This window comes from Rutidosis leptorrhynchoides, chromosome 1 (genome assembly GCF_046630445.1).
Source record: "Rutidosis leptorrhynchoides isolate AG116_Rl617_1_P2 chromosome 1, CSIRO_AGI_Rlap_v1, whole genome shotgun sequence".
NCBI classification, from domain to species: domain Eukaryota; kingdom Viridiplantae; phylum Streptophyta; class Magnoliopsida; order Asterales; family Asteraceae; genus Rutidosis; species Rutidosis leptorrhynchoides.
This window is the reverse complement of record NC_092333.1, coordinates 638,974,242-638,997,978: the sequence shown is the minus strand read 5'-3', so window position 1 is coordinate 638,997,978 and position 23,737 is coordinate 638,974,242. Positions and strand designations below refer to the sequence as shown.

Here is a 23,737-nt window from a genome sequence, read left to right as displayed (position 1 = left end):
TTTGATGATACCCGGAACGTAAGTTAATCTTTGAATAAACAGACGAGCCTTGTAGTTGATCAAATAAGTCGTCGATTCTCGGTAGTGGGTAGCGGTTCTTGATGGTAAGTTTGTTCAACTCTCGGTAGTCGATACACAACCTGAATGTACCATCTTTCTTCTTGACAAACAAAACAGGAGCTCCCCACGGTGATGTGCTTGGTCAAATAAAACCACGCTCTAAAAGTTCTTGTAATTGGCTTTACAGTTCTTTCATCTCGCTGGGTGCGAGTCTGTAAGGAGCACGAGCTATTGGTGCAGCTCCTGGTACAAGATCTATTTGAAATTCAACGGATCGATGTGGGGGTAATCCCGGTAATTCTTTCGGAAATACATCGGGAAATTCTTTTGCAATGGGAACATCATTGATGCTCTTTTCTTCAGTTTGTACTTTCTCGACGTGTGCTAGAACAGCATAGCAACCTTTTCTTATTAGTTTTTGTGCCTTCAAATTACTAATAAGATGTAGCTTCGTGTTGCCCTTTTCTCCGTACACCATTAAGGGTTTTCCTTTTTCTCGTATAATGCGAATTGCATTTTTGTAACAAACGTTCTCTGCTTTCACTTCTTTCAACCAGTCCATACCGATTATCACATCAAAACTCCCTAACTCTACTGGTATCAAATCAATCTTAAATGTTTCGCTAACCAGTTTAATTTCTCGATTCCGACATATATTATCTGCTGAAATTAATTTACCATTTGCTAATTCGAGTAAAAATTTACTATCCAAAGGTGTCAATGGACAACTTAATTTAGCACAAAAATCTCTACTCATATAGCTTCAATCCGCACCCGAATCAAATAAAACGTAAGCAGATTTATTGTCAATAAGAAACGTACCCGTAACAAGCTCCAGGTCTTCCTGTGCCTCTGCCGCATTAATATTGAAAACTCTTCCGCGGCCTTGTCCATTCGTGTTCTCCTGGTTCGGGCAATTTCTAATAATGTGGCCCGGTTTTCCACATTTATAACAAACTACATTGGCATAACTTGCTCCGACACTACTTGCTCCGCCATTACTCGTTCCGACACCATTTGTTCCTTTCGTTCTATTAACCCCTGGTCCGTAGACCTCACACTTTGCCGCGCTATGACCATTTCTTTTACAGTTGTTGCAAAATTTGGTGCAGAACCCCGAGTGATACTTTTCACACCTTTGGCATAGCTGCTTCTGATTGTTGTTGTTGTTGCGGTTATTATTGTTGTTGGGATGATTGTTGTAGTTGCTGTTGTTGTTGTTGTTGTTGTTGGGCCGTTTGTTGTAGTTGCGATTGATGTTGCGATTGTTGGGATAAGTATTGCGATTATTGTTGTAATTGCTGTTGTTGTTGTATTGGTGATTCTTATCACCATTTTCCTCCCACTTTCTTTTGACTTGCTTCACATTGGCCTCTTCAGCAGTCTGTTCTTTAATTCTTTCTTTAATCTGGTTCACTAGTTTGTGAGCCATTCTACATGCCTATTGTATGGAGGCGGGCTCGTGTGAACTTATATCTTCTTGGATTCTTTCCGGTAATCCTTTCACAAACGCGTCGATCTTCTCTTCCTCATCTTCGAATGCTCCCGGACACAATAGGCACAATTCTGTGAATCGTCTTTCGTACGTGGTAATATCAAATCCTTGGGTTCGTAACCCTCTAAGTTCTGTCTTGAGCTTATTGACCTCGGTTCTGGGATGGTACTTCTCGTTCATCAAGTGCTTGAATGCTGACCACGGTAGTGCGTACGCATCGTCTTGTCCCACTTGCTCTAGATAGGTATTCCACCATGTTAACGCAGAACCTGTGAAGGTATGCGTAGCGTACTTCACTTTGTCCTCTTCAGTACACTTACTTATGGCAAACACCGATTCGACCTTCTCGGTCCACCGTTTCAATCCGATCGGTCCTTCGGTTCCATCAAATTTCAAAGGTTTGCAGGCAGTGAATTCTTTGTAGGTGCATCCTACACGATTTCCTGTACTGCTAGATCCAAGGTTATTGTTGGTATGTAGCGCAGCCTGTACTGCGGCTATGTTTGAAGATAGAAAAGTACGGAATTCCTCTTCATTCATATTCACGGTGTGTCGAGTAGTCGGTGCCATTTCCTTCAAAATAGTCAAATGGAACAAGTTAATCATACAGAATATTAAGAGTAGTTAATAGTATTTCGTAGCATAATATGAACTCATTTATAAAAGCTTTTTCTTCATATTAGCGTTTTATAAGTTTAAATTCGGGTAGTACCTACCCGTTAAGTTCATACTTAGTAGCTAATATACAATTCAACTACTACAATTCTATATGAAAAACTGATTATAATAATATTTCGCTTTCAAACTTTTACACAATATTTTACAAACTTACAATACCGCTTATTTTACATATAGCATGAAATATAGCACACAATAAATTTGATACAAGATGGTTGTGAAGATAATTCTAGCTAGTACACAAGTCGTTCAGCAAAGACAATAAAGACACGTAATTCATACGTCCAAAAACAAGTCATGCATTCTGGTTTTACTAGGATTACTTCCCATCCTTGGTCTTGTGGAACATAACCGTTATGGCTGTTGATAAGACAGCGTGTTTTAACGTCGTCAAAGGGACGAGGGTTACGTAATGTCCAACAGTCCCGTAACAATCTAAAAACCTCATTTCTTACCCCAATTACTGACTCCGTCACTTGTGGGAACGTTTTGTTTAATAGTTGTAGCCCGATGTTCTTGTTCTCACTTTGGTGAGAAGCGAACATTACTAATCCGTAAGCATAACATGCTTCTTTATGTTGCATGTTAGCCACTTTTTCTAAATCACGAAGTCCAATATTCGGATATATTGAGTCAAAATAATTTCTTAACCCATTGCGTAAAATAGCATTTGGGTTCCCCGCAATATATGCGTCAAAGTAAACACATCGTAACTTATGGATTTCCCAATGTGATATCCCCCATCTTTCGAACAAAAGCCTTTTATAAACCAAGACATTCTTGGAACGTTCTTCGAATGTCTTACAAACTGATCTCGCCTTAAATAGTTGTGCCGAAGAATTCTGACCGACTCTAGACAAGATTTCATCAATCATGTCTCCGGGTAGGTCTCTTAAAATATTGGGTTGTCTATCCATTTTGTGTTTTTATACTGTAAAATAGACAAGAATTAGATTCATAAAAAAAATACTTATTAATACAAGCAATTTTTACATATATCATAAAGCATAAGCACACTATATTACATATATTACACCACACGAATACAACTATCTTATTCCGACTCGCTTGTTTCTTCTTCTTCGGTTTTGGTTCGTTTTGCCAAGTTTCTAGGGATATATGATGTTCCCCTAATACGAGCCGTTATTTTCCACATTGGTTTAGAAAAACCTGGTGGTTTAGAGGTTCCCGGGTCATTGTTACAACTTAAGGACTTCGGGGGTTGACGATACATATAAAGTTCATCGGGGTTGGAATTAGATTTCTCTATTTTTATGCCATTTCGATTATTATTTTCTTTTTCCTTTTTAAATTCAGTTGGGGTAATTTCTATAATATCATCGGAATTCTCGTCGGAATCCGATTCATCGGAGAATTGGTAATCCTCCCAATATTTTGCTTCCTTGGCGAAAACACCATTGACCATAATTAACCTTGGTCGGTTGGTTGAGGATTTTCTTTTACTTAACCGTTTTATTATTTCCCCCACCGGTTCTATTTCTTCATCCGGTTCCGATTCTTCTTCCGGTTCCGATTCTTCTTCCGGTTCCGACTCTTCTTCCGGTTCTGATTCTTCTTCCGGTTCCGACTCTTCTTCCGGTTCCTCTTCGGGAACTTGTGAATCAGTCCACGAATCATTCCAATTTACATTTGACTCTTCATTATTATTAGGTGAGTCAATGGAACTTGTTCTAGAGGTAGACATCTATCACATAATATCAAACGCGTTAAGAGATTAATATATCACATAATATTTACATGTTAAAAATATATAGTTTCCAACAAAATTTGTTAAGCAATCATTTTTCAAGTAAACACGGTCGAAGTCCAGACTCACTAATGCATCCTAACAAACTCGATAAGACACACTAATGCAAAATTCTGGTTCTCTAAGACCAACGCTCTGATACCAACTGAAATGTCCCGTTCTTATTGATTAAAAACGTTCCATATTAATTGATTTCGTTGCGAGGTTTTGACCTCTATATGAGACGTTTTTCAAAGACTGCATTCATTTTAAAACAAACCATAACCTTTATTTCATCAATAAAGGTTTAAAAAGCTTTACGTAGATTATCAAATAATGATAATCTAAAATATCCTGTTTACACACGACCATTACATAATGGTTTACAATACAAATATGTTACAACAAAATAAGTTTCTTGAATGAAGTTTTTACACAATATCATACAAGCATGGAGTCCAAATCTCGTCCTTATTTAAGTATGCAATAGCGGAAGCTCTTAATAATCACCTGAGAATAAACATGCTTAAAACGTCAACAAAAATGTTGGTGAGTTATAGGTTTAACCTATATATATCAAATCATAATAATAGACCACAAGATTTCATATTTCAATACACATCCCATACATAGAGATAAAAATCATTCATATGGTGAACACCTGGTAACCGACATTAACAAGATGCATATATAAGAATATCCCCATCATTCCGGGACACCCTTTGGATATGATATAAATTTCGAAGTACTAAAGCATCCGGTACTTTGTATGGGGTTTGTTAGGCCCAATAGATCTATCTTTAGGATTCGCGTCAATTAGGGTGTCTGTTCCCTAATTCTTAGATTACCAGACTTAATAAAAAGGGGCATATTCGATTTCGATAATTCAACCATAGAATGTAGTTTCACGTACTTGTGTCTATTTTGTAAATCATTTATAAAACCTGCATGTATTCTCATCCCAAAAATATTAGATTTTAAAAGTGGGACTATAACTCACTTTCACAGATTTTTACTTCGTCGGGAAGTAAGACTTGGCCACTGGTTGATTCACGAACCTATAACAATATATACATATATATCAAAGTATGTTCAAAATATATTTACAACACTTTTAATATATTTTGATGTTTTAAGTTTATTAAGTCAGCTGTCCTCGTTAGTAACCTACAACTAGTTGTCTACAGTTAGATGTACAGAAATAAATCGATAAATATTATCTTGAATCAATCCACGACCCAGTGTATACGTATCTCAGTATTGATCACAACTCAAACTATATATATTTTGGAATCAACCTCAACCCTGTATAGCTAACTCCAACATTCACATATAGAGTGTCTATGGTTGTTCCGAAATATATATAGATGTGTCGACATGATAGGTCGAAACATTGTATACGTGTCTATGGTATCTCAAGATTACATAATATACAATAAAAGTTGATTAAGTTATGGTTGGAATAGATTTGTTACCAATTTTCACGTAGCTAAAATGAGAAAAATTATCCAATCTTGTTTTACCCATAACTTCTTCATTTTAAATCCGTTTTGAGTGAATCAAATTGCTATGGTTTCATATTGAACTCTATTTTATGAATCTAAACATAAAAAGTATAGGTTTATAGTCGGAAAAATAAGTTACAAGTCGTTTTTGTAAAGGTAGTCATTTCAGTCGAAAGAACGACGTCTAGATGACCATTTTAGAAAACATACTTCCACTTTGAGTTTAACCATAATTTTTGGATATAGTTTCATGTTCATAATAAAAATCATTTTCTCAGAATAACAACTTTTAAATCAAAGTTTATCATAGTTTTTAATTAACTAACCCAAAACAGCCCGCGGTGTTACTACGACGGCGTAAATCCGGTTTTACGGTGTTTTTCGTGTTTCCAGGTTTTAAATCATTAAGTTAACATATCATATAGATATAGAACATGTGTTTAGTTGATTTTAAAAGTCAAGTTAGAAGGATTAACTTTTGTTTGCGAACAAGTTTAGAATTAACTAAACTATGTTCTAGTGATTACAAGTTTAAACCTTCGAATAAGATAGCTTTATATGTATGAATCGAATGATGTTATGAACATCATTACTACCTTAAGTTCCTTGGATAAACCTACTGGAAAATAGAAAAATGGATCTAGCTTCAACGGATTCTTGGATGGCTCGAAGTTCTTGAAGCAGAATCATGACACGAAAACAAGTTCAAGTAAGATCATCACTTGAAATAAGATTGTTATAGTTATAGAAATTGAACCAAAGTTTGAATATGATTATTACCTTGTATTAGAATGATAACCTACTGTAAGAAACAAAGATTTCTTGAGGTTGGATGATCACCTTACAAGATTGGGAGTGAGCTAGCAAACTTGAAAGTATTCTTGATTTTATGTAACTAGAACTTGTAGAATTTATGAAGAACACTTAGAACTTGAAGATAGAACTTGAGAGAGATCAATTAGATGAATAAAATTGAAGAATGAAAGTGTTTGTAGGTGTTTTTGGTCGTTGTTGTATGGATTAGATATAAAGGATATGTAATTTTGTTTTCATGTAAATAAGTCATGAATGATTACTCATATTTTTGTAATTTTATGAGATATTTCATGCTAGTTGCCAAATGATGGTTCCCACATGTGTTAGGTGACTCACATGGGCTGCTAAGAGCTGATCATTGGAGTATATATACCAATAGTACATACATCTAAAAGCTGTGTATTGTACGAGTACGAATACGGGTGCATACGAGTAGAATTGTTGATGAAACTGAACGAGGATGTAATTGTAAGCATTTTTGTTAAGTAGAAGTATTTTGATAAGTGTATTGAAGTCTTTCAAAAGTGTATAAATATATATTAAAACACTACATGTATATACATTTTAACTGAGTCGTTAAGTCATCGTTAGTCGTTACATGTAAGTGTTGTTTTGAAACCTTTAGGTTAACGATCTTGTTAAATGTTGTTAACCCAATGTTTATAATATCAAATGAGATTTTAAATTATTATATTATCATGATATTATCATGTATGAATATCTCTTAATATGATATATATACATTAAATGTCTTTACAACGATAATCGTTACATATATGTCTCGTTTAAAAATCATTAAGTTAGTAGTCTTGTTTTTACATATGTAGTTCATTGTTAATATACTTAATGATATGTTTACTTATCATAGTATCATGTTAACTATATATATATCCATATATATGTCATCATATAGTTTTTACAAGTTTTAACGTTCATGAATCACCGGTCAACTTGGGTGGTCAATTGTCTATATGAAACATATTTCAATTAATCAAGTCTTAACAAGTTTGATTACTTAACATGTTGGAAACATTTAACCATGTAAATATCAATCTCAATTAATATATATAAACATGGAAAAGTTCGGGTCACTACAGTACCTACCCGTTAAATAAATTTCGTCCCGAAATTTTAAGCTGTTGAAGGTGTTGACGAATCTTCTGGAAATAGATGCGGGTATTTCTTCTTCATCTGATCTTCATGCTCCCAGGTGAACTCAAGTCCTCTACGAGCATTCCATCGAACCTTAACAATTGGTATCTTGTTTTGCTTAAGTCTTTTAACCTCACGATCCATTATTTCGACGGGTTCTTCGATGAATTGAAGTTTTTTGTTGATTTGGATTTCATCTAACGGAATAGTGAGATCTTCTTTAGCAAAACATTTCTTCAAACTCTAGACGTGGAAAGTGTTATGTACAGCCGCGAGTTGTTGAGGTAACTCAAGTCGGTAAGCTACTGGTCCGACACGATCAATAATCTTGAATGGTCCAATATACCTTGGATTTAATTTCCCTCGTTTACCAAATCGAACAACACCTTTCCAAGGTGCAACTTTAAGCATGACCATCTCTCCAATTTCAAATTCTATATCTTTTCTTTTAATGTCAGCATAGCTCTTTTGTCGACTTTGGGCGGTTTTCAACCGTTGTTGAATTTGGATGATCTTCTCGGTAGTTTCTTGTATTATCTCCGGACCCGTAATCTGTCTATCCCCCACTTCACTCCAACAAATCAGAGACCTGCACTTTCTACCATAAAGTGCTTCAAACGGCGCCATCTCAATGCTTGAATGGTAGCTGTTGTTGTAGGAAAATTCTGCTAACGGTAGATGTCGATCCCAACTGTTTCCGAAATCAATAACACATGCTCGTAGCATGTCTTCAAGCGTTTGTATCGTCCTTTTGCTCTGCCCATCAGTTTGTGGATGATAGGCAGTACTCATGTCTAGACGAGTTCCTAATGCTTGCTGTAATGTCTGCCAGAATCTTGAAATAAATCTGCCATCCCTATCAGAGATAATAGAGATTGGTATTCCATGTCTGGAGATGACTTCCTTCAATTACAGTCGTGCTAACTTCTCCATCTTGTCATCTTCTCTTATTGGCAGGAAGTGTGCTGATTTGGTGAGACGTTCAACTATTACCCAAATAGTATCAAAACCACTTGCAGTCCTTGGCAATTTAGTGATGAAATCCATGGTAATGTTTTCCCATTTCCATTCCGGGATTTCGGGTTGTTGCAGTAGACCTGATGGTTTTTGATGCTCCGCTTTGACCTTCGAACATGTCAAACATTCCCCTACGTATTTAGCAACATCGGCTTTCATACCCGGCCACCAAAAATGTTTCTTGAGATCCTTGTACATCTTCCCCGTTCCAGGATGTATTGAGTATCTGGTTTTATGAGCTTCTCTAAGTACCATTTCTCTCATATTTCCAAATTTTGGTACCCAAATCCTTTCAGCCCTATACCGGGTTCCGTCTTCCCGAATATTAAGATGCTTCTCTGATCCTTTGGGTATTTCATCCTTTAAATTTCCCTCTTTTAAAACTCCTTGTTGCGCCTCCTTTATTTGAGTAGTAAGGTTATTATGAATCATTATATTCATAGATTTTGCTCGAATGGGTTCTCTGTCCTTCCTGCTCAAGGCATCGGCTACCACATTTGCCTTCCCCGGGTGGTAACGAATCTCAAAGTCGTAATCATTCAATAATTCAATCCACCTACGCTGCCTCATATTCAGTTGTTTCTGATTAAATATGTGTTGAAGGCTTTTGTGGTCGGTATATATAATACTTTTGACCCCATATAAGTAGTGCCTCCAAGTCTTTAATGCAAAAACAACCGCGCCTAATTCCAAATCATGCGTCGTATAATTTTGCTCGTGAATCTTCAATTGTCTAGACGCATAAGCAATCACCTTCGTCCGTTGCATTAATACACAACCGAGACCTTGCTTTGATGCGTCACAATAAATCACAAAATCATCATTCCCTTCAGGCAATGACAATATAGGTGCCGTAGTTAGCTTTTTCTTCAATAATTGAAACGCCTTCTCTTGTTCATCCTTCCATTCAAATTTCTTCCCTTTATGCGTTAATGCAGTCAAGGATTTTGCTATTTTGGAGAAATCTTGGATGAATCTTCTGTAGTAACCAGCCAATCCTAAAAATTGACGTATATGCTTCGGAATTTTTGGGGTTTCCCACTTTTCAACGGTTTCGATCTTTGTCGGGTCCACCTGGATACCTTCTTTGTTCACTATGTGATCGAGGAATTGAACTTCTTCCAACCAAAATGCACACTTTGAAAACTTAGCGTACAGTTTTTCTTTCCTCAATACTTCTAGCACTTTTCTCAAATGTTCTTCGTGCTCTTGATCATTCTTTGAGTAAATAAGTATGTCATCGATGAAAACAATGACAAACTTGTCAAGATATGGCCCACACACTCGGTTCATAAGGTCCATGAACACAGCTGGTGCGTTAGTCAATCCAAACGGCATAACCATAAACTCGTAATGACCATAACGCGTCCTAAAAGCAGTTTTTGGAATATCATCTTCTTTCACCCGCATTTGATGATACCCGGAACGTAAGTCAATCTTTGAATAAACAGACGAGCCTTGTAGTTGATCAAATAAAATTAAAAATCTTTTTGGCTTTTATCCCACTTTAATCAATCAAATATTATCAAAAACATGCGCCCCTCTTTTCGGTAAAGTAATTTCGGTTTTATAACCTAGTTTAACTCATGACGAATTTTTGAAATATTTTGGTTGATTGATTAAAGATATTTATACCTTAAGAATAAACGGTAAATTTCGCAGTGATGTAATAAATTTTTGTATGATATCAATAATTTCGGTCGCAAGACCTAATTTTATCGAATACCAATTTAATACTTTATAGCGAACAAATTAGCGTTTATTATCAAAAGGTTAAAAATAAAAATAAAAATAAAAATAAAAATTAAAAACTGTACAAACTTACCTGTGAGATAGTATTCTTAGTGATATGCTCTAGCCCACTCATAAGATAGTCGGACTAATTGGTTTTCCATAGCTACATAGGCGTAACCTCGAGCATTTAACGTTTTTTCTTCTAAACATATGAACGGTCCGTCTCTGCATAAAGTAACAAATTCGGTATTTGAATAGGTTTGATTATTTGAACATTTACCTTTGTGTGATCATTTTTCGCATTTGATACATCTTTCAAGGTGTCGTGCTCTTCTTTTCGCTGCGGATTTTGATTTTCCTTTACCAAATTGTAACTTATTATTTTCGCATCTGGATTTCTTACTCCGTCCAATTTACTTCTGATTAATGATACTATTTCACTTGGAAGGGTGTCATTATTAAGTTTAGTGATCAAAGCGTGTAGCATTAGACCATGGTTTAGTTCACAGGAAGTCTTCATCTCATAAAACCTAAAAAAATAAAAATTTAGAATGGGGGGAGAAGACTAGTTCTTTAGGGTCTGCTAGGGAAAGACCATTCGGGTTCCATTTTCGAGAACTACACGAAAACAGAAAATCTAACTCTAACAGAAATACATATTATCCTTTAAAGACTTGATTCTCCCCACACTTAGTTAGCTGTGGTGTCGAAATTGTGATTAACTTCGTTGTCAACTTCCATCGGACTATCTATGTATTGTTTAACTCTGTGATCATTAACCTTAAATTCAATCCCATTTGAATTTATTAATTCTACTGTTCCGTACGGGAAAACTCTTTTGACTATGAATGGTCCAGACCATCTTGATTTCAATTTTCCAGGAAATAGCTTGAATCGTGAATTGAAAAGAAGAACTCTGTCTCCTTCTTTAAATTCTTTTGAACTTCTGATTCTTTTATCATGCCATCTCTTCGTTCTTTAAATTTGTCAAAAGTAAAGACAATAGCAAGGAGTTCTTTTTCAGTAGTTGTATAATTTGTTTGTGCTCCTTGTAACGTCTTACTAGCATAATATATAGGTTGAAATCGTTTTTCAATCCTTTGTCCTAAAACGGCTCCCATTGCAAAATCACTTACATCGCACATAAGTTCAAATGGTAGATTCCAATTTGGAGTTATCATGATCGGCGCATTAGTGAGTTTCTCTTTAAGAATATTAAAAGATTTGATACATTCATCTGAAAAGATGAATGGGGCATCCTTTTCTAGGAGTTTATTCATAGGAGTGGAAATTTTAGAAAAATCTTTTATGAAACGTCGGTAAAATCCGGCATGCCCTAGAAAACTCCTAACTCCTCTAACATTGGTAGGATGTGGAAGTTTAGCAATTACATCTACTTTAGCTCTATCCACTTCAATTCCTTCCTTTAAAATTTTATGACCAAGAACGATGCCTTCTTTAACCATGAAATGGCATTTCTCCCAATTAAGTACTAGATTTGATTATTCGCATCTAATAAGCATTCGTTCAAGATTAACTAGACATGATTCAAATGTATCACCGAAGACTGAAAAGTCATCCATGAAAACTTCCATGCATTCTTCTATCATGTCGTGAAAAATCGCCATCATGCACCTTTGAAAGGTTGCAGGGGCGTTGCAAAGTCCAAATGGCATGCTTTTGTAAGCAAAAGTACCATAAGGGCACGTGAATGTGGTTTTCTCTTGGTCCTCGGGTGCTATTGGAATCTGAAAGTATCCGGAAAAACCATCAAGAAAATAATAGTAACTGTTTCCGGCTAATCTTTCCAACATTTGATCAATGAAAGGTAAGGGAAAGTGATCTTTTCTGGTGGCGTCATTTAATTTTCTATAATCAATACATACACGCCATCATGTTACAGTCCTAGTCGGAATAAGCTCATTTTTCTCATTTGTGATGACAGTCATGCCACCCTTCTTAGGCACGCATTGAACTGGGCTTACCCATGGACTATCAGAAATTGGATAAATTAAACCTGCATCTAGCAGTTTAATAATTTCTTTCTTAACAACATCTTGCATATTAGGATTTAGTCTTCGTTGGCGTTGCACATACGTTTTATGACCTTCTTCCATAAGGATTTTATGTGTGCAATACGAAGGACTTATTCCTTTAATATCATGAATCTTCCATGCAATAGCTGGTTTATGAGCTTTTAGCACAGAAATGAGTTGAGATTTTTCATTTTCAGTAAGAGAAGACGATATTATTACAGGTAATTCAGATTCACCATGTAAATAAGCGTATTCCAAATGGTTTGGAAGTGGCTTTAACTCTAATTTCGGTGGTTCTTCTATCGATGATTTATATCGATATCTGTCTTCTTCTTTTAGCATTTGAATTTCTTCTGTTGTTGGTTCATATCCATTAGCCATAAGTGTAGCAACATTTCAGTTTCATCAATTGGTTCAGTTCCTTCTCCTAAAGAACATTCTCATGTTCCTTGTAATTCTGGAAATTCTTCTAACAATTCTGCATGTGATTCTATAGTTTGAATATAATAACATGTATCATCTGCAAATTGCGGTTGTTGCATTGCTCTATCAACTGAAAAGGTAACACTCTCGTCCTCTATACTTAGGGTTAGTTTCTTACCAAACACGTCTATCATTGCTTTAGCCGTGTTTAAAAATGGTCTTCCTAATATGAGAGGAACTTGAGAATCTTCTTCCATGTCCAGAACAACAAAATCTACTGGAAATACTAAAGTACCAACTTTAACTAGCATGTTCTCCATTATCCCTCTAGGATATTTTATTGATCTATCGGCTAGTTGTATACTTATTCTTATTGGTTTCAATTCTCCAAGGTCTAGTTTAGTGTATAGTGAATACGGCATTAGATTTATACTAGCACCTAAGTCTGCCAATGCTTCTATTGAACTAAGACTACCCAGAAAACATGGAATTGTGAAACTTCCTGGATCAGATAGTTTTTCTGGTATCTTATTCAACAGCACTGCTGAACAATTAGCATTCATAGTAACAGCCGAGAGTTCTTCCATTTTCTTTCTATTTGAGATTAGATCTTTCAGAAATTTAGCATATCTAGGCATTCCTGAAATTACATCAATAAAAGGAAGATTTACATTTATCTGTTTAAACATATCCAAGAATTTGGATTGCTCGGCTTTAAGTCTCTCTTTTTTCATTTTACTCGGGTAAGGAAGTGGTGGTTGGTATGGTTTAACATAAGGTTTAGCCTTAACTGTGTTATCTTCATTAACCTTTTCAACTACCGGTTCTGTTTCCTTATCTTGTTCAGGTTGTGGTTCTTGTGGAGTAGGAATAGCTTCCTCAGAAATTACAGGTATTTCAGGTGGTTTAAGTGTAATACCACTTCTTGTGGTAATGACTTTAGCTGTTTCATTCCGGGGGTTAGCATTTGTATCACTAGGTAGACTTCCCGGTTTTCTTTCACCTATTAACCTTGCTAGGTTACTTACTTCTTGTTCCAAATTTTGAATAGAAGCTTGTTGATTTCTAAATGATTGAGCATTTTGTTCATTGGTTTGTTTCTGAGATGTGAAAAACTGTGTTTGAGATTCAACTAGCTTCGTCATCATATCTTCTAAATTCGACTTTTTATCATCGGTTTGTGGTGGTTTGTTTTGAAAATTAGGTCTTTGCTGATTGTAAGTATTATTGGATACTTGTTGATTACTAGGACCTTGTTGGTTGTTGTATGGAACATTTCGATTATAATTCTGGTTTTGGTTGTAAATCGGTCTTGGCGGTTGATAATTATTCTGATAATTATTTCCAGGCCTTTGGTTTAGATATGAAACATTCTCTCTTTGTTCCATTGTTAGTTCAATACTGAGACAATCTTTTGTCAAATGTGGTCCTCCACACTGCTCACAACTAATTCGTATTGAGTGTATATCCTTAGTCATCTTTTCCATTCGTTTCTCGACAGCATCTATCTTTGCGGAAATGGAATCTAAGTCATGGCTAGAATCGGCTCTAGCTGCTTTAGATGATCTAACGATATCTTTTTCTTGGTGCCACTCATGTGAGTGGGAAGCAGTGTTATCAATAATCTTATAAGCGTCAGTTTCTGTTTTCTTCATAATGGAACCACCAGCTGCTATGTCTATGTCTTTCCTTGTAGTGATGTCGCATCCTTGGTAGAATATTTGTACTATTTGATAAGTGTCTAAACCATGTTGCGGACATCCTATTAATAACTTACCAAATCTTGTCCATGCCTCATATAGAGTTTCATTTGGCTTCTGTGTGAACGTAACAATTTCTCCTTGAAGTCTTACGGCTTTAGATGCCAGAAAGAATTGTTTAAGAAAATTTTCAACTAAAACGTCTCACGTATCAATCGCCCCTTCAGGTAACGATTCCAACCAATCTTTGGCTTCTCCCTTTAAAGTCCAGGGAAATAACATGAGATATATATGTTCATCCTCCACTTCTCGTATTTTAAATAGAGTATAGATCCTATTAAAGGTACGAAGATGTTCATATGGATCTTCCTTCGGTGCACCACTAAATTGGCATTGATTAGTCACCATGTGTAGAATTTGTCCTTTGATTTCATAATCTGGCGCATTAATGTCAGGTTGAGTAATTGCGTGACCTTGGCCAGTGCGTTTAGCTCTCATTCGGTCTTCCATACTTAGAGGTTCCAGATTTTCCATGATTGAATTTGTTGAATCTAAATCACTAGAGGATTCTGATTTAATGGTTCGTTCCTCAACAATCTCTGTTTGAATGATTGGTGGTTCCGGAGGAAAGATTAGTGTTTCAGGATCTCGGAATCGTCCCTGAATATTCTCCGGATTCTCAATTGTGAGGTCGGGTTCAAAAAATGAATTATCGAAAATTTGAATTGGAGTACTTGGTCGACTGGATGACGATTCTAAAGAAAAATCAACGGCGGTAATATTAGCAAGATGTCTTGATAGAGTTACAGGTGGTGAACGTACAAAAGGTGGTGAACGTTTTGCTCGGTGCATTCACTGAATATCTTATTAGTTTTTAAAAAGAAAGAAAAATTATATAAGTTATCCAATTAATAGAATTTTCTGATTTTGCCCACGTTTCGAATAGCCAAAAGATGCAGCAGAGGGGCATGATTCGTTTGGTCTCAATATAATTGAGTACTGTTTGGCTCCAATAACCCGGTTCACGTACAAATCCAACTATTACTACGAACCAGAAAATTTTGATGTCTATCAATTTAACCACTTAAAACAATTTTTTGTTTGAAATTTAAAGAAATATTAGATAAGAAATAGAGAAAATTCTAAGTCCTAAAAACTAGAATGGCGAGAAATAAGAGAGAAAAAGAGCGCGTCGAAAAATGTCGGTGAATAAAAGATAAGAAAGTAGCGCGTCGAAACTTAAAAAGGAACTAAAAACTAAGAATTAAAAGTTGCGTCTAAAAATATTAAAGCTTACAAGGAATTCTATATCCCAAATGGCTATATCTTAAAAAGGTACTAAAAACTTAGAACAGCGTCGCAAAATTCTAAAGCACCTAAATCTTAGTCTAAAGAAAAAGCACTTAAGGGATTTTACGGCAAAGCCTAAAAATCTAGAAATAAAAATAACTATGGTAAATACTATGATTTAAAACTAAATACGAGCGAAAAATACAAATATTACGCTAAAACGAATAAAAAAAGTACAAAATATAAAAATATACTTAAAGTTGTAAAAAGTACAATTTTTATAAAAATATTATTTATTTAATAAAACTATTAATTTTATAAATTAATTAAACTAATTATAACTTAATAATACAAATTAAATAAATAACTAAACTAATTAATTAAATAAAACCCTAAGAACTAAATAATTAAATTAATTAAACCCTAATTTCGTATTAATTGCAGTCCTAGGTTGACCTGTCAGATTGACCTCGGCTAGTGCGGTTAGGTCCAGTTCAAAATCTCCGCGAGTCGCGGAGGGTCAAATTTAGGCTGAAAAGGGGTTCGTTTTTGCACAGGTTCAGTTTTTATTTATTTATTTTTTTTATGTTTTTCTGTTTTATCAAATATATATAAAATATAAATATAACTAAATATTTTTATAAAACAATAAAATACTTATTTTCAAACTCAAAAGTAAAAATTTTTTTTTTTTTAAACTTTATATATTTTTTAATAAACTCTTTTTGTATTTTTATATTTTTATATTTTAAAAAAAAAACTTATATTTTTATACGAAGGACTTAATAAAAACTTTAACAAAATTATATTATTATTATTATTATTATTTTTTATATCATTAGCGTTGCGCTTTCGGCGTTTAAGTTCCCCGGCAGCGGCGCCAAAAATACTTGATGTTTTGCGAGGTGTATATGAAATAGCTTTATTTTTACTAGGAAATACTATTAAATACGATACAATTTTACACAAGATATTTATTTATTTATAGAATGGATATACCTAAACCTTGCTACAACACTTATAGGCAGTGTACCTAATCGTACAGTAGTGTAGTTTTTAGTAAGTCCGGTTCGTTCCACAGGGAATCTTTTAAACAAAGCTTAACGCTATATTAGTTTTAATTTATAAAAATACAAATATATGTAAGTAATATTATTATTATAAAAGGAGGTTTTTACCGTTTAATGACTGGTTTGTCGATTTTTAAAACTTTAGTCGCAGTTAAAACCTAATGTAAAATATTAAATAAATAAAAGACTTAATTTAAAGCGTAAAGTAAATAATGATAATGAAATTGCAATAAATAAAAGTGCGATAATATAAACTTGCGATAATTAAAGAGTACGATAATTAAAAGTGCAATTAAATACAATGACAATAAATAAAAGTGCGATAATTAAAAGTGCAACTAAATATGAAAATAAAGGAATTATGCTTATTTAAACTTCTGTAATCATGATGTTTGACGTGTTGATTTTAGTTTTATGCCCATGGGTTAATTGTCCTTTGTCCTGGATTATTTAATATGTCTGTCTGGTTTTTGTCCATAACAGTCCATCAGTCATAAATATAAAGTGCGAGTGTCCTCGTCAAATTATCCTTATACCCGAAGTCAAATATTCCAACTAATTGGGGAGTTAAACTGTAACAAGATTTTAATACTTTGTTTAATAATTACACCAGGTTATCGACTGCGTGTAACCCAAGGTTTTAATACTTTGTTATCAATTATGCCAAGTGTCCTTGTACATAATTTCACCCCTGTTTTAATAATTCCATAGACTATTAATCCATTCCCGTGTCCGGTTAAATGAACGATTATTCATACATATAAATATCCCGCCCATCGTGTCCGATTGAGTGTATATGGTTATTTATAGGTACGTCCAATTATAAATCTTTATATTAAAATTAACAAACTATCATTTAGTTAAACAAATATAAAGCCCATTAATAGCCCATAGTCTAATTTCCACAAGTGTCGTTCTTTTGTCCAAACTCCAATTATGGTACAAAGCCCAATTACCCAAATTTAATATTTAGTCAAACATCATGATTACTTCGGCATTAAATAAGCATAATAATAATTTAGCTACGAGATATTAATGAAAATAACATAAACATAACTTACAGTGGGTATTAATAGCGTAGCGGTACACGGACAGAGTTTCGACTTACAAAACCTTAAAACATTCGACTAATCGAACCTTATTATTATCACGAACTTAAAATTAAAATTACAAATTGTGATTACGATTTGGAGTGACACTTGATACATAAATTAGGTAAAGAAAATATAAATATAAATATATATCCGTCTCTAAAATCGTTGAACTGCATCCCTTTTTATAGGAAATGGGACCTCCGCGAGTGCGGTCCCTTTTGTTCTTCAGATCTCCGCGAGTGCGGTCCCCTCAATTTCAGCTCACCAAACAAAGGATCCAAGGCTGCCGACGATTTTTTTTATAAATATAATATAAATATATAATTTATATAATTAATTATATATTATATTATATTTATATACATAGTTAATTTATTATTTCCGATCCGTTGCGTCGTACGTTGAAAGTTGGTTCATGTCTCGGTTCCGGATTTTCGAACGTCCTTTCGTATGATTTAATATCTTGTACTTTGCGTTTTGCGGCTTGTACCCTTGTCATTTTTAGGCGTTCCTCATCAATAATTTGAACCTCTTTGCTTGTACTTTGTACTTTTTAGCTTTTTGGTCGTTTGCGTCTTCAATTTGTCGAATCTGCCTTTTGTCTTCACCTTTTAATATTTAAACGAATATTCCTTGTAAATAGGACAACTGCAACTAAAAGCTTGTCTTTCTTGAGGGATAATGCTATGAAATATATGTTCGTTTTTAGCATTATCAATTACCTTTACCCATTTTAAAACCAAAACATGAATTTAGTGATTAAAAATGAGAATTGATATTTCTATCATGATTTTTACTTATTCTACATAAAATGTCTAAAATACCCTTAATGGTAGGTTTACACAAACATTTTAAAACTTTTTGTTATAATATATTAAGGGATATTTTAGGAAAAAAAACATGAAATTATGGCGGAACAAGTAAAACACATGTTGAAAAAACTTCACCTTTTCGAGTAATAATAATGCCTTTTGGACTTGGAAACACAACCACAGTCCACAATGGTATGTTTCGACAGATTCTCTTATGCATTTGCTAAATGCTTTAGCTACCGCAAATTCACCTTCTTCGATTTCCACTGTCCTAAACCATTTGGTCCCGCAAAAAATTGGAATTTTTTATTTGGAGAGCAATACAAAACAAACTTCCCATTAAGTTTGAACTCGATAAAAGAGGCATTGACCTTCATTCAACAAGGTGCCCGGTTTGTGAAGACGGAATAGAAACACTTCAACATACTCTTTTATTGTGTAGTAACTCTATTGATATTTGGAATAAAATTCGTAGGTGGTGGAACTTCGATAACCTAAATATCTCATGTTTCGCGAACCTCTCCACATGCTCAAATCCTCAGATTAACTCTAACTTAGGTTTGACTCTTTGGCAAGTAGTTGTTTGGGTCACGAGTTACTATATTTGGCAAAATCATAATGATCGTGTGTTCGGGAATTCTTATTTAAGTAACTCAAAGCTTGTCTCGGACATTCAAGCGAAAAGTTTCGAGTGGATCAACTATCGTTGAAAAAAGGTAGTCTGGAATGGCTCAAATGGATCACTAGTCCACGATGGTTTGATGCAAACCCTACAAAAAAGAGAATTGGTTGATTGCAGGTTTTTTGCTCGATTTTCTCGATCCTCCATGGCTAAGGACTAAGTGGGTTAGATTTGGACGCTTTGTCGCTGGATTCTCAGCACTGTATCTTGATCTTTATCCCAGCTTGTTTCTCAACTTGTTCTATCATTTGTAGAGATTGATGGATGAAAGCTTTTTCTCCTACAACTCATATTCTGTTCATACTTCGAGCTTTCTCTTTTTATTTTCTTTTTTGCAATTCTATAGGCCTAAATGTATGTGTATTCTCGTGAAGTATATTGGGCTTTTAAAAGCCTATCCAATGTATTCTTGTTTTTAATTCTTAATAACAAGAAGATTAAATCGTGTGACCAAGTGTTTAAAGATATTTATTCCACGGTTAGGATGAAAATCATGTCTATTAAATGGAAGAACTCAAGGCAAGTGCAAGAGATGAAAGCTGACTAGAAAGTTCCATAATTTGTGTTTATTGTTTTTATGTTCCTGTGTAATTTTGTTTTAATTAGCGGGTTGGTTGTTTGTTGGGTTCTTTGGTCGTTTCGGCTTAGGGTCATGTCCCTATTGCCGGTTTTTTCTCCGTTGTATCATCCATATATTATTTATATATTTACCGGGTATACCCCTTTACCCCAAAAGTTATTTGGCTTTTAAAAAAAAAATTAACAAAAAATATAAAAATACAGTGAATATTTTTACTACTTATGTCTTTTACCTTTTTACTATACCTGACAATTGAGACCCAAACACTCAAATTCGGGTCAAATGGGTTAAGCTTTCGGGTCAATTGGGTCTTGAGAAAAATTAGGCCTAACAATGTAAATCAAAACTTAAAAAAAAATTCAAATGGGTTTCTCTCCAACCTATTGAGTCCTATACAAAAAATGAATGAATGGGTCTAATGGGTATCAATACTCAAAAATCAATAAATAGAAATAGGTCTAATGGGTTTTGTGAATGGGTCAAACGGGTCGAGCATAAAAAGTTTCATTCCTCAAAAATTTATAAAGCATTCATGTTTATATAATTTATTATGTATATTTAATAAATAATAATAACTAAAATAATGTAATAAATGTAAAAAAAAGTGATGTAACCCGTTTGACCCAAATGACCTGTGACCCGTTTCGACCCGTTACCCAAACCGACCCAACCTGAACTATTTTGACATGTTTAAAAATTGACCCATTTGACCTATGACCCATTTTAACTCAAAACCATTTTGACCCGTTACGCAAACCAACTCAACCTGACCCGTTTGCCAGACATACTTTTTTACATTAAACGATTAAACTGGAAATTGGAAAATAGAAAACGAGGAGAGCACGCATGATGACATAATCATCGCTTTCACCAACACCACCTCTCCCAACTCTTCCCATTCATTTTCAATCCTACCTATTCTTATCTACTGTATCTTTAATCTTTATTTATTATTTATTTTATTTTGATTTTGATACAGTTCTAATTCAAATTCATTTACAATTTTTCTAACAAAGCTTGCTGATCGATACATATTCATATTTTCACTTATTTATTTATAGATATTATATAATAAATATAATAATATGTAACTTGTATGAATGAATATGCTGAAAGTTGAAAATATGATGGAAAAAAAGGTACTAGAAGATATAATCAGGAGATTGTTGGAAGGCAAAGGAGGAAAACAGGTTCAATTATCGGAATCTGAAATTCGTCAGCTCTGTATCAACGCTAGACAAATATTCCTTTCTCAACCTGTTCTCCTTCATCTTCAAGCTCCAATTCGAATTTGCGGTATCATTTTTTTTTTTTCAATTACTTAATGTTTATTATTTAATTTATGTAATTATTATTGTGATTTTCATTATTAATTAAATTTTTTATTGAATTGATCGGAGAATACCGTTTGTTTAATTGAGTTAAAACAATATCTGAATTTCTAGGGCTTGTTTGTTCATAATCAGGATCTGTGGTACAAAATTTTGTTCACTTGATATATGTTCGTTATTTTGATTTATCTAATTTTTATTGATGATGATTATGTTTGAACATGTGTTTGAGTTATTGAGTTTAGGTGTTTATGGTTAATTAATTTCAATTTATTGAGTTTAAGGGGTTGTTAAGTTAATAATCAGGATTCTAGTGCAAAATTTCTTTAGATTTAGAAGTTGTGATGTGGTCCAGCGGTTGGTGGCGGCCTGCCTCCTTTAGGGGGTCAGGAGTTCGACCCCCGTTGGCTACGTATTAAAAACACAATTTCATCCCTGCCATGAAGTATCCACCCATGGCACTTTTCCCATATCGTTTGGGGGTAAAGGGGAGGGGGTTTTAATTGGCCGTGCCCTTGGATCGGTTTCAAGGTTTCCTCCCGGGCAGCGATGGGGGCGGGGTTTTTATCGCTGCATCGGCATAGTCGAAACGAGAGATGATCGCAACGGGTGGTTTAGTCCCCCTCGGGTGATCGCAATCGCTGTCAAAAAAAAAAAAAAAAAAAAAAAAAAAATCTTTAGATTTGAGTTGAGATGTGTTTCTCAACTGAACTTCTGTAAATGTGTGAATTTTACAGTTTACGGTGCATAAAGTTTCGTAACGGTTGTATCGTAACCTTGTAGAGTTTGTATCTTTCTTTTGTGGCGTTCTAGATTGTGTAAAATTCTTATCTATAGGATCTGATGAATTAGAAACTAATTTGCTAATAGTTTATGTAAGGAAATTTCAATATCTCTGATCAGATTTGTTCTTTTATGTTTGATTGATAAATTTTGTATGCTTACTCTTTGTGACAGGTGATATACATGGACAATATCAAGATTTATTGAGGCTCTTTGAATATGGTGGTTATCCTCCCACTGCAAATTACCTTTTTCTTGGTGATTATGTTGATCGAGGCAAGCAAAGTTTGGAAACAATATGTTTATTGCTTGCTTACAAGATAAGGTATCCTGATAAAGTGTTTCTTTTGAGAGGAAACCATGAAGATCCCAAAATCAACCGTGTTTATGGATTCTATGATGAATGTAAAAGGAGGTTTAACGTTCGTCTTTGGAAGATATTCACAGAATGCTTTAATTGTTTGCCTATTGCTGCATTAGTTGATGATAAGATCCTTTGCATGCATGGGGGACTTTCACCTGAGCTTGAGAATTTAAGTCAAATACAACAAATTGAGAGGCCTACCGAAATCCCTGATAATGGGCTTCTGTGTGATTTGTTGTGGTCTGATCCTTCTCCTGCATCAGAAGGCTGGTCAGATAGTGATCGAGGTGTTTCGTCTACTTTTGGAGCAGATGTAGTTTATGAATTTATAAAAAAGAATAATCTGGACCTTATTTGCAGAGGTCATCAGGTAACCCTAATTATTGTCACTTGCCTCTGGGGGGTAATTTGAATGTACTAAAATTCTGCCTGCATACCTCATTGAAGGTGTTAGGGATGTTTGTTAGAACGCATTAATGAAGTATGTCTTTGTGAAATACAGGTGGTGGAAGATGGCTATGAGTTTTTTGCGAAAAGACGACTTGTAACGATATTTTCGGCTCCAAACTATGGTGGAGAGTTTGACAATGCGGGTGCACTATTGAGTGTTGATAAATCATTAGTGTGTTCGTTCGAGATATTGAAGCCACTTGATAATGTGCAAAAAGCGGGCACTTCTAGGGCGCCTCTTAAAAAGGTATGAGTGAGTCAAGTCCTTATTGTCCTATTTCGAGCTGTTTTCTTTTCTATACTACATGATGGTGAATACGTTTTCCTTTTCCACCACATCAATATTTATTGATGTTGACATCGGATATATTGCTTAAGATAAATTGACAATTTCCTTTTCAGTTACTTAATATTACCATTTTTAAGTATGGAATGTCAAGCGGCTAAATATTACATCCATGTATCCACATCAAAATGGGTGGGTGTTGTAATGGGTCAAAATGGGTTGCGTATAGTTTTCTAAGCATCTAATTTATATTCTTTGTGCGTTAAAAATACACCTTGGGTGACTTGGACCCCCTTTATGGCTATTTGATTTTACCTGTTTGGCTTATTATAGGTAAGCATATCAGCCTAAAATGATCACTTCATAAATGTGTTTGAATCTGCACACTTCTAATATGCATTTATGTTTGTGCACGAATGCATATAAATCATTCTTAAGTCTGAATTTCAGTTTCTTTTATCTCGCCGAATTGAGTATCTTAATCTTTAAACAAAGTAATCATAATTTTAAATCTTGATGTCGTATTATTTTGCGTATTTATCCTTTATAGATCACGTCAAATTTTTAACCTAGTCTCTCTTCTTATTGCATTTTGAACAGCCATCCAATACGGGATAAGCCTAACAGAGTAT

At 34.5% G+C, this 23,737-nt stretch overlaps 1 protein-coding gene across 1 annotated transcript; it reads left to right on the top strand.

The window, feature by feature from the left end:
• The first annotated feature begins 20,968 nt into the window (after positions 1-20,968).
• Positions 20,969-23,456, top strand: LOC139849208 (serine/threonine-protein phosphatase PP1 isozyme 9). Its single transcript, XM_071838871.1, has 4 exons — positions 20,969-21,187; positions 22,180-22,739; positions 22,872-23,066; positions 23,439-23,456. Exons 1-4 carry the CDS (start codon positions 20,992-20,994, stop codon positions 23,454-23,456), a joined length of 969 nt encoding a protein of 322 aa, XP_071694972.1. The 5' UTR covers positions 20,969-20,991.
• The last annotated feature ends 281 nt before the right edge of the window (positions 23,457-23,737 follow it).

Coding starts and splice junctions, on each gene's coding strand:
- LOC139849208 (XM_071838871.1), top strand. CDS start 20,992: ATGAATATGCTGAAAGTTGAAAATATGATGGAAAAAAAGGTACTAGAA. Junction 21,188..22,179: donor AGCTCCAATTCGAATTTGCG/GTATCATTTTTT, acceptor TCTTTGTGACAG/GTGATATACATGGACAATAT. Junction 22,740..22,871: donor TTATTTGCAGAGGTCATCAG/GTAACCCTAATT, acceptor TGTGAAATACAG/GTGGTGGAAGATGGCTATGA.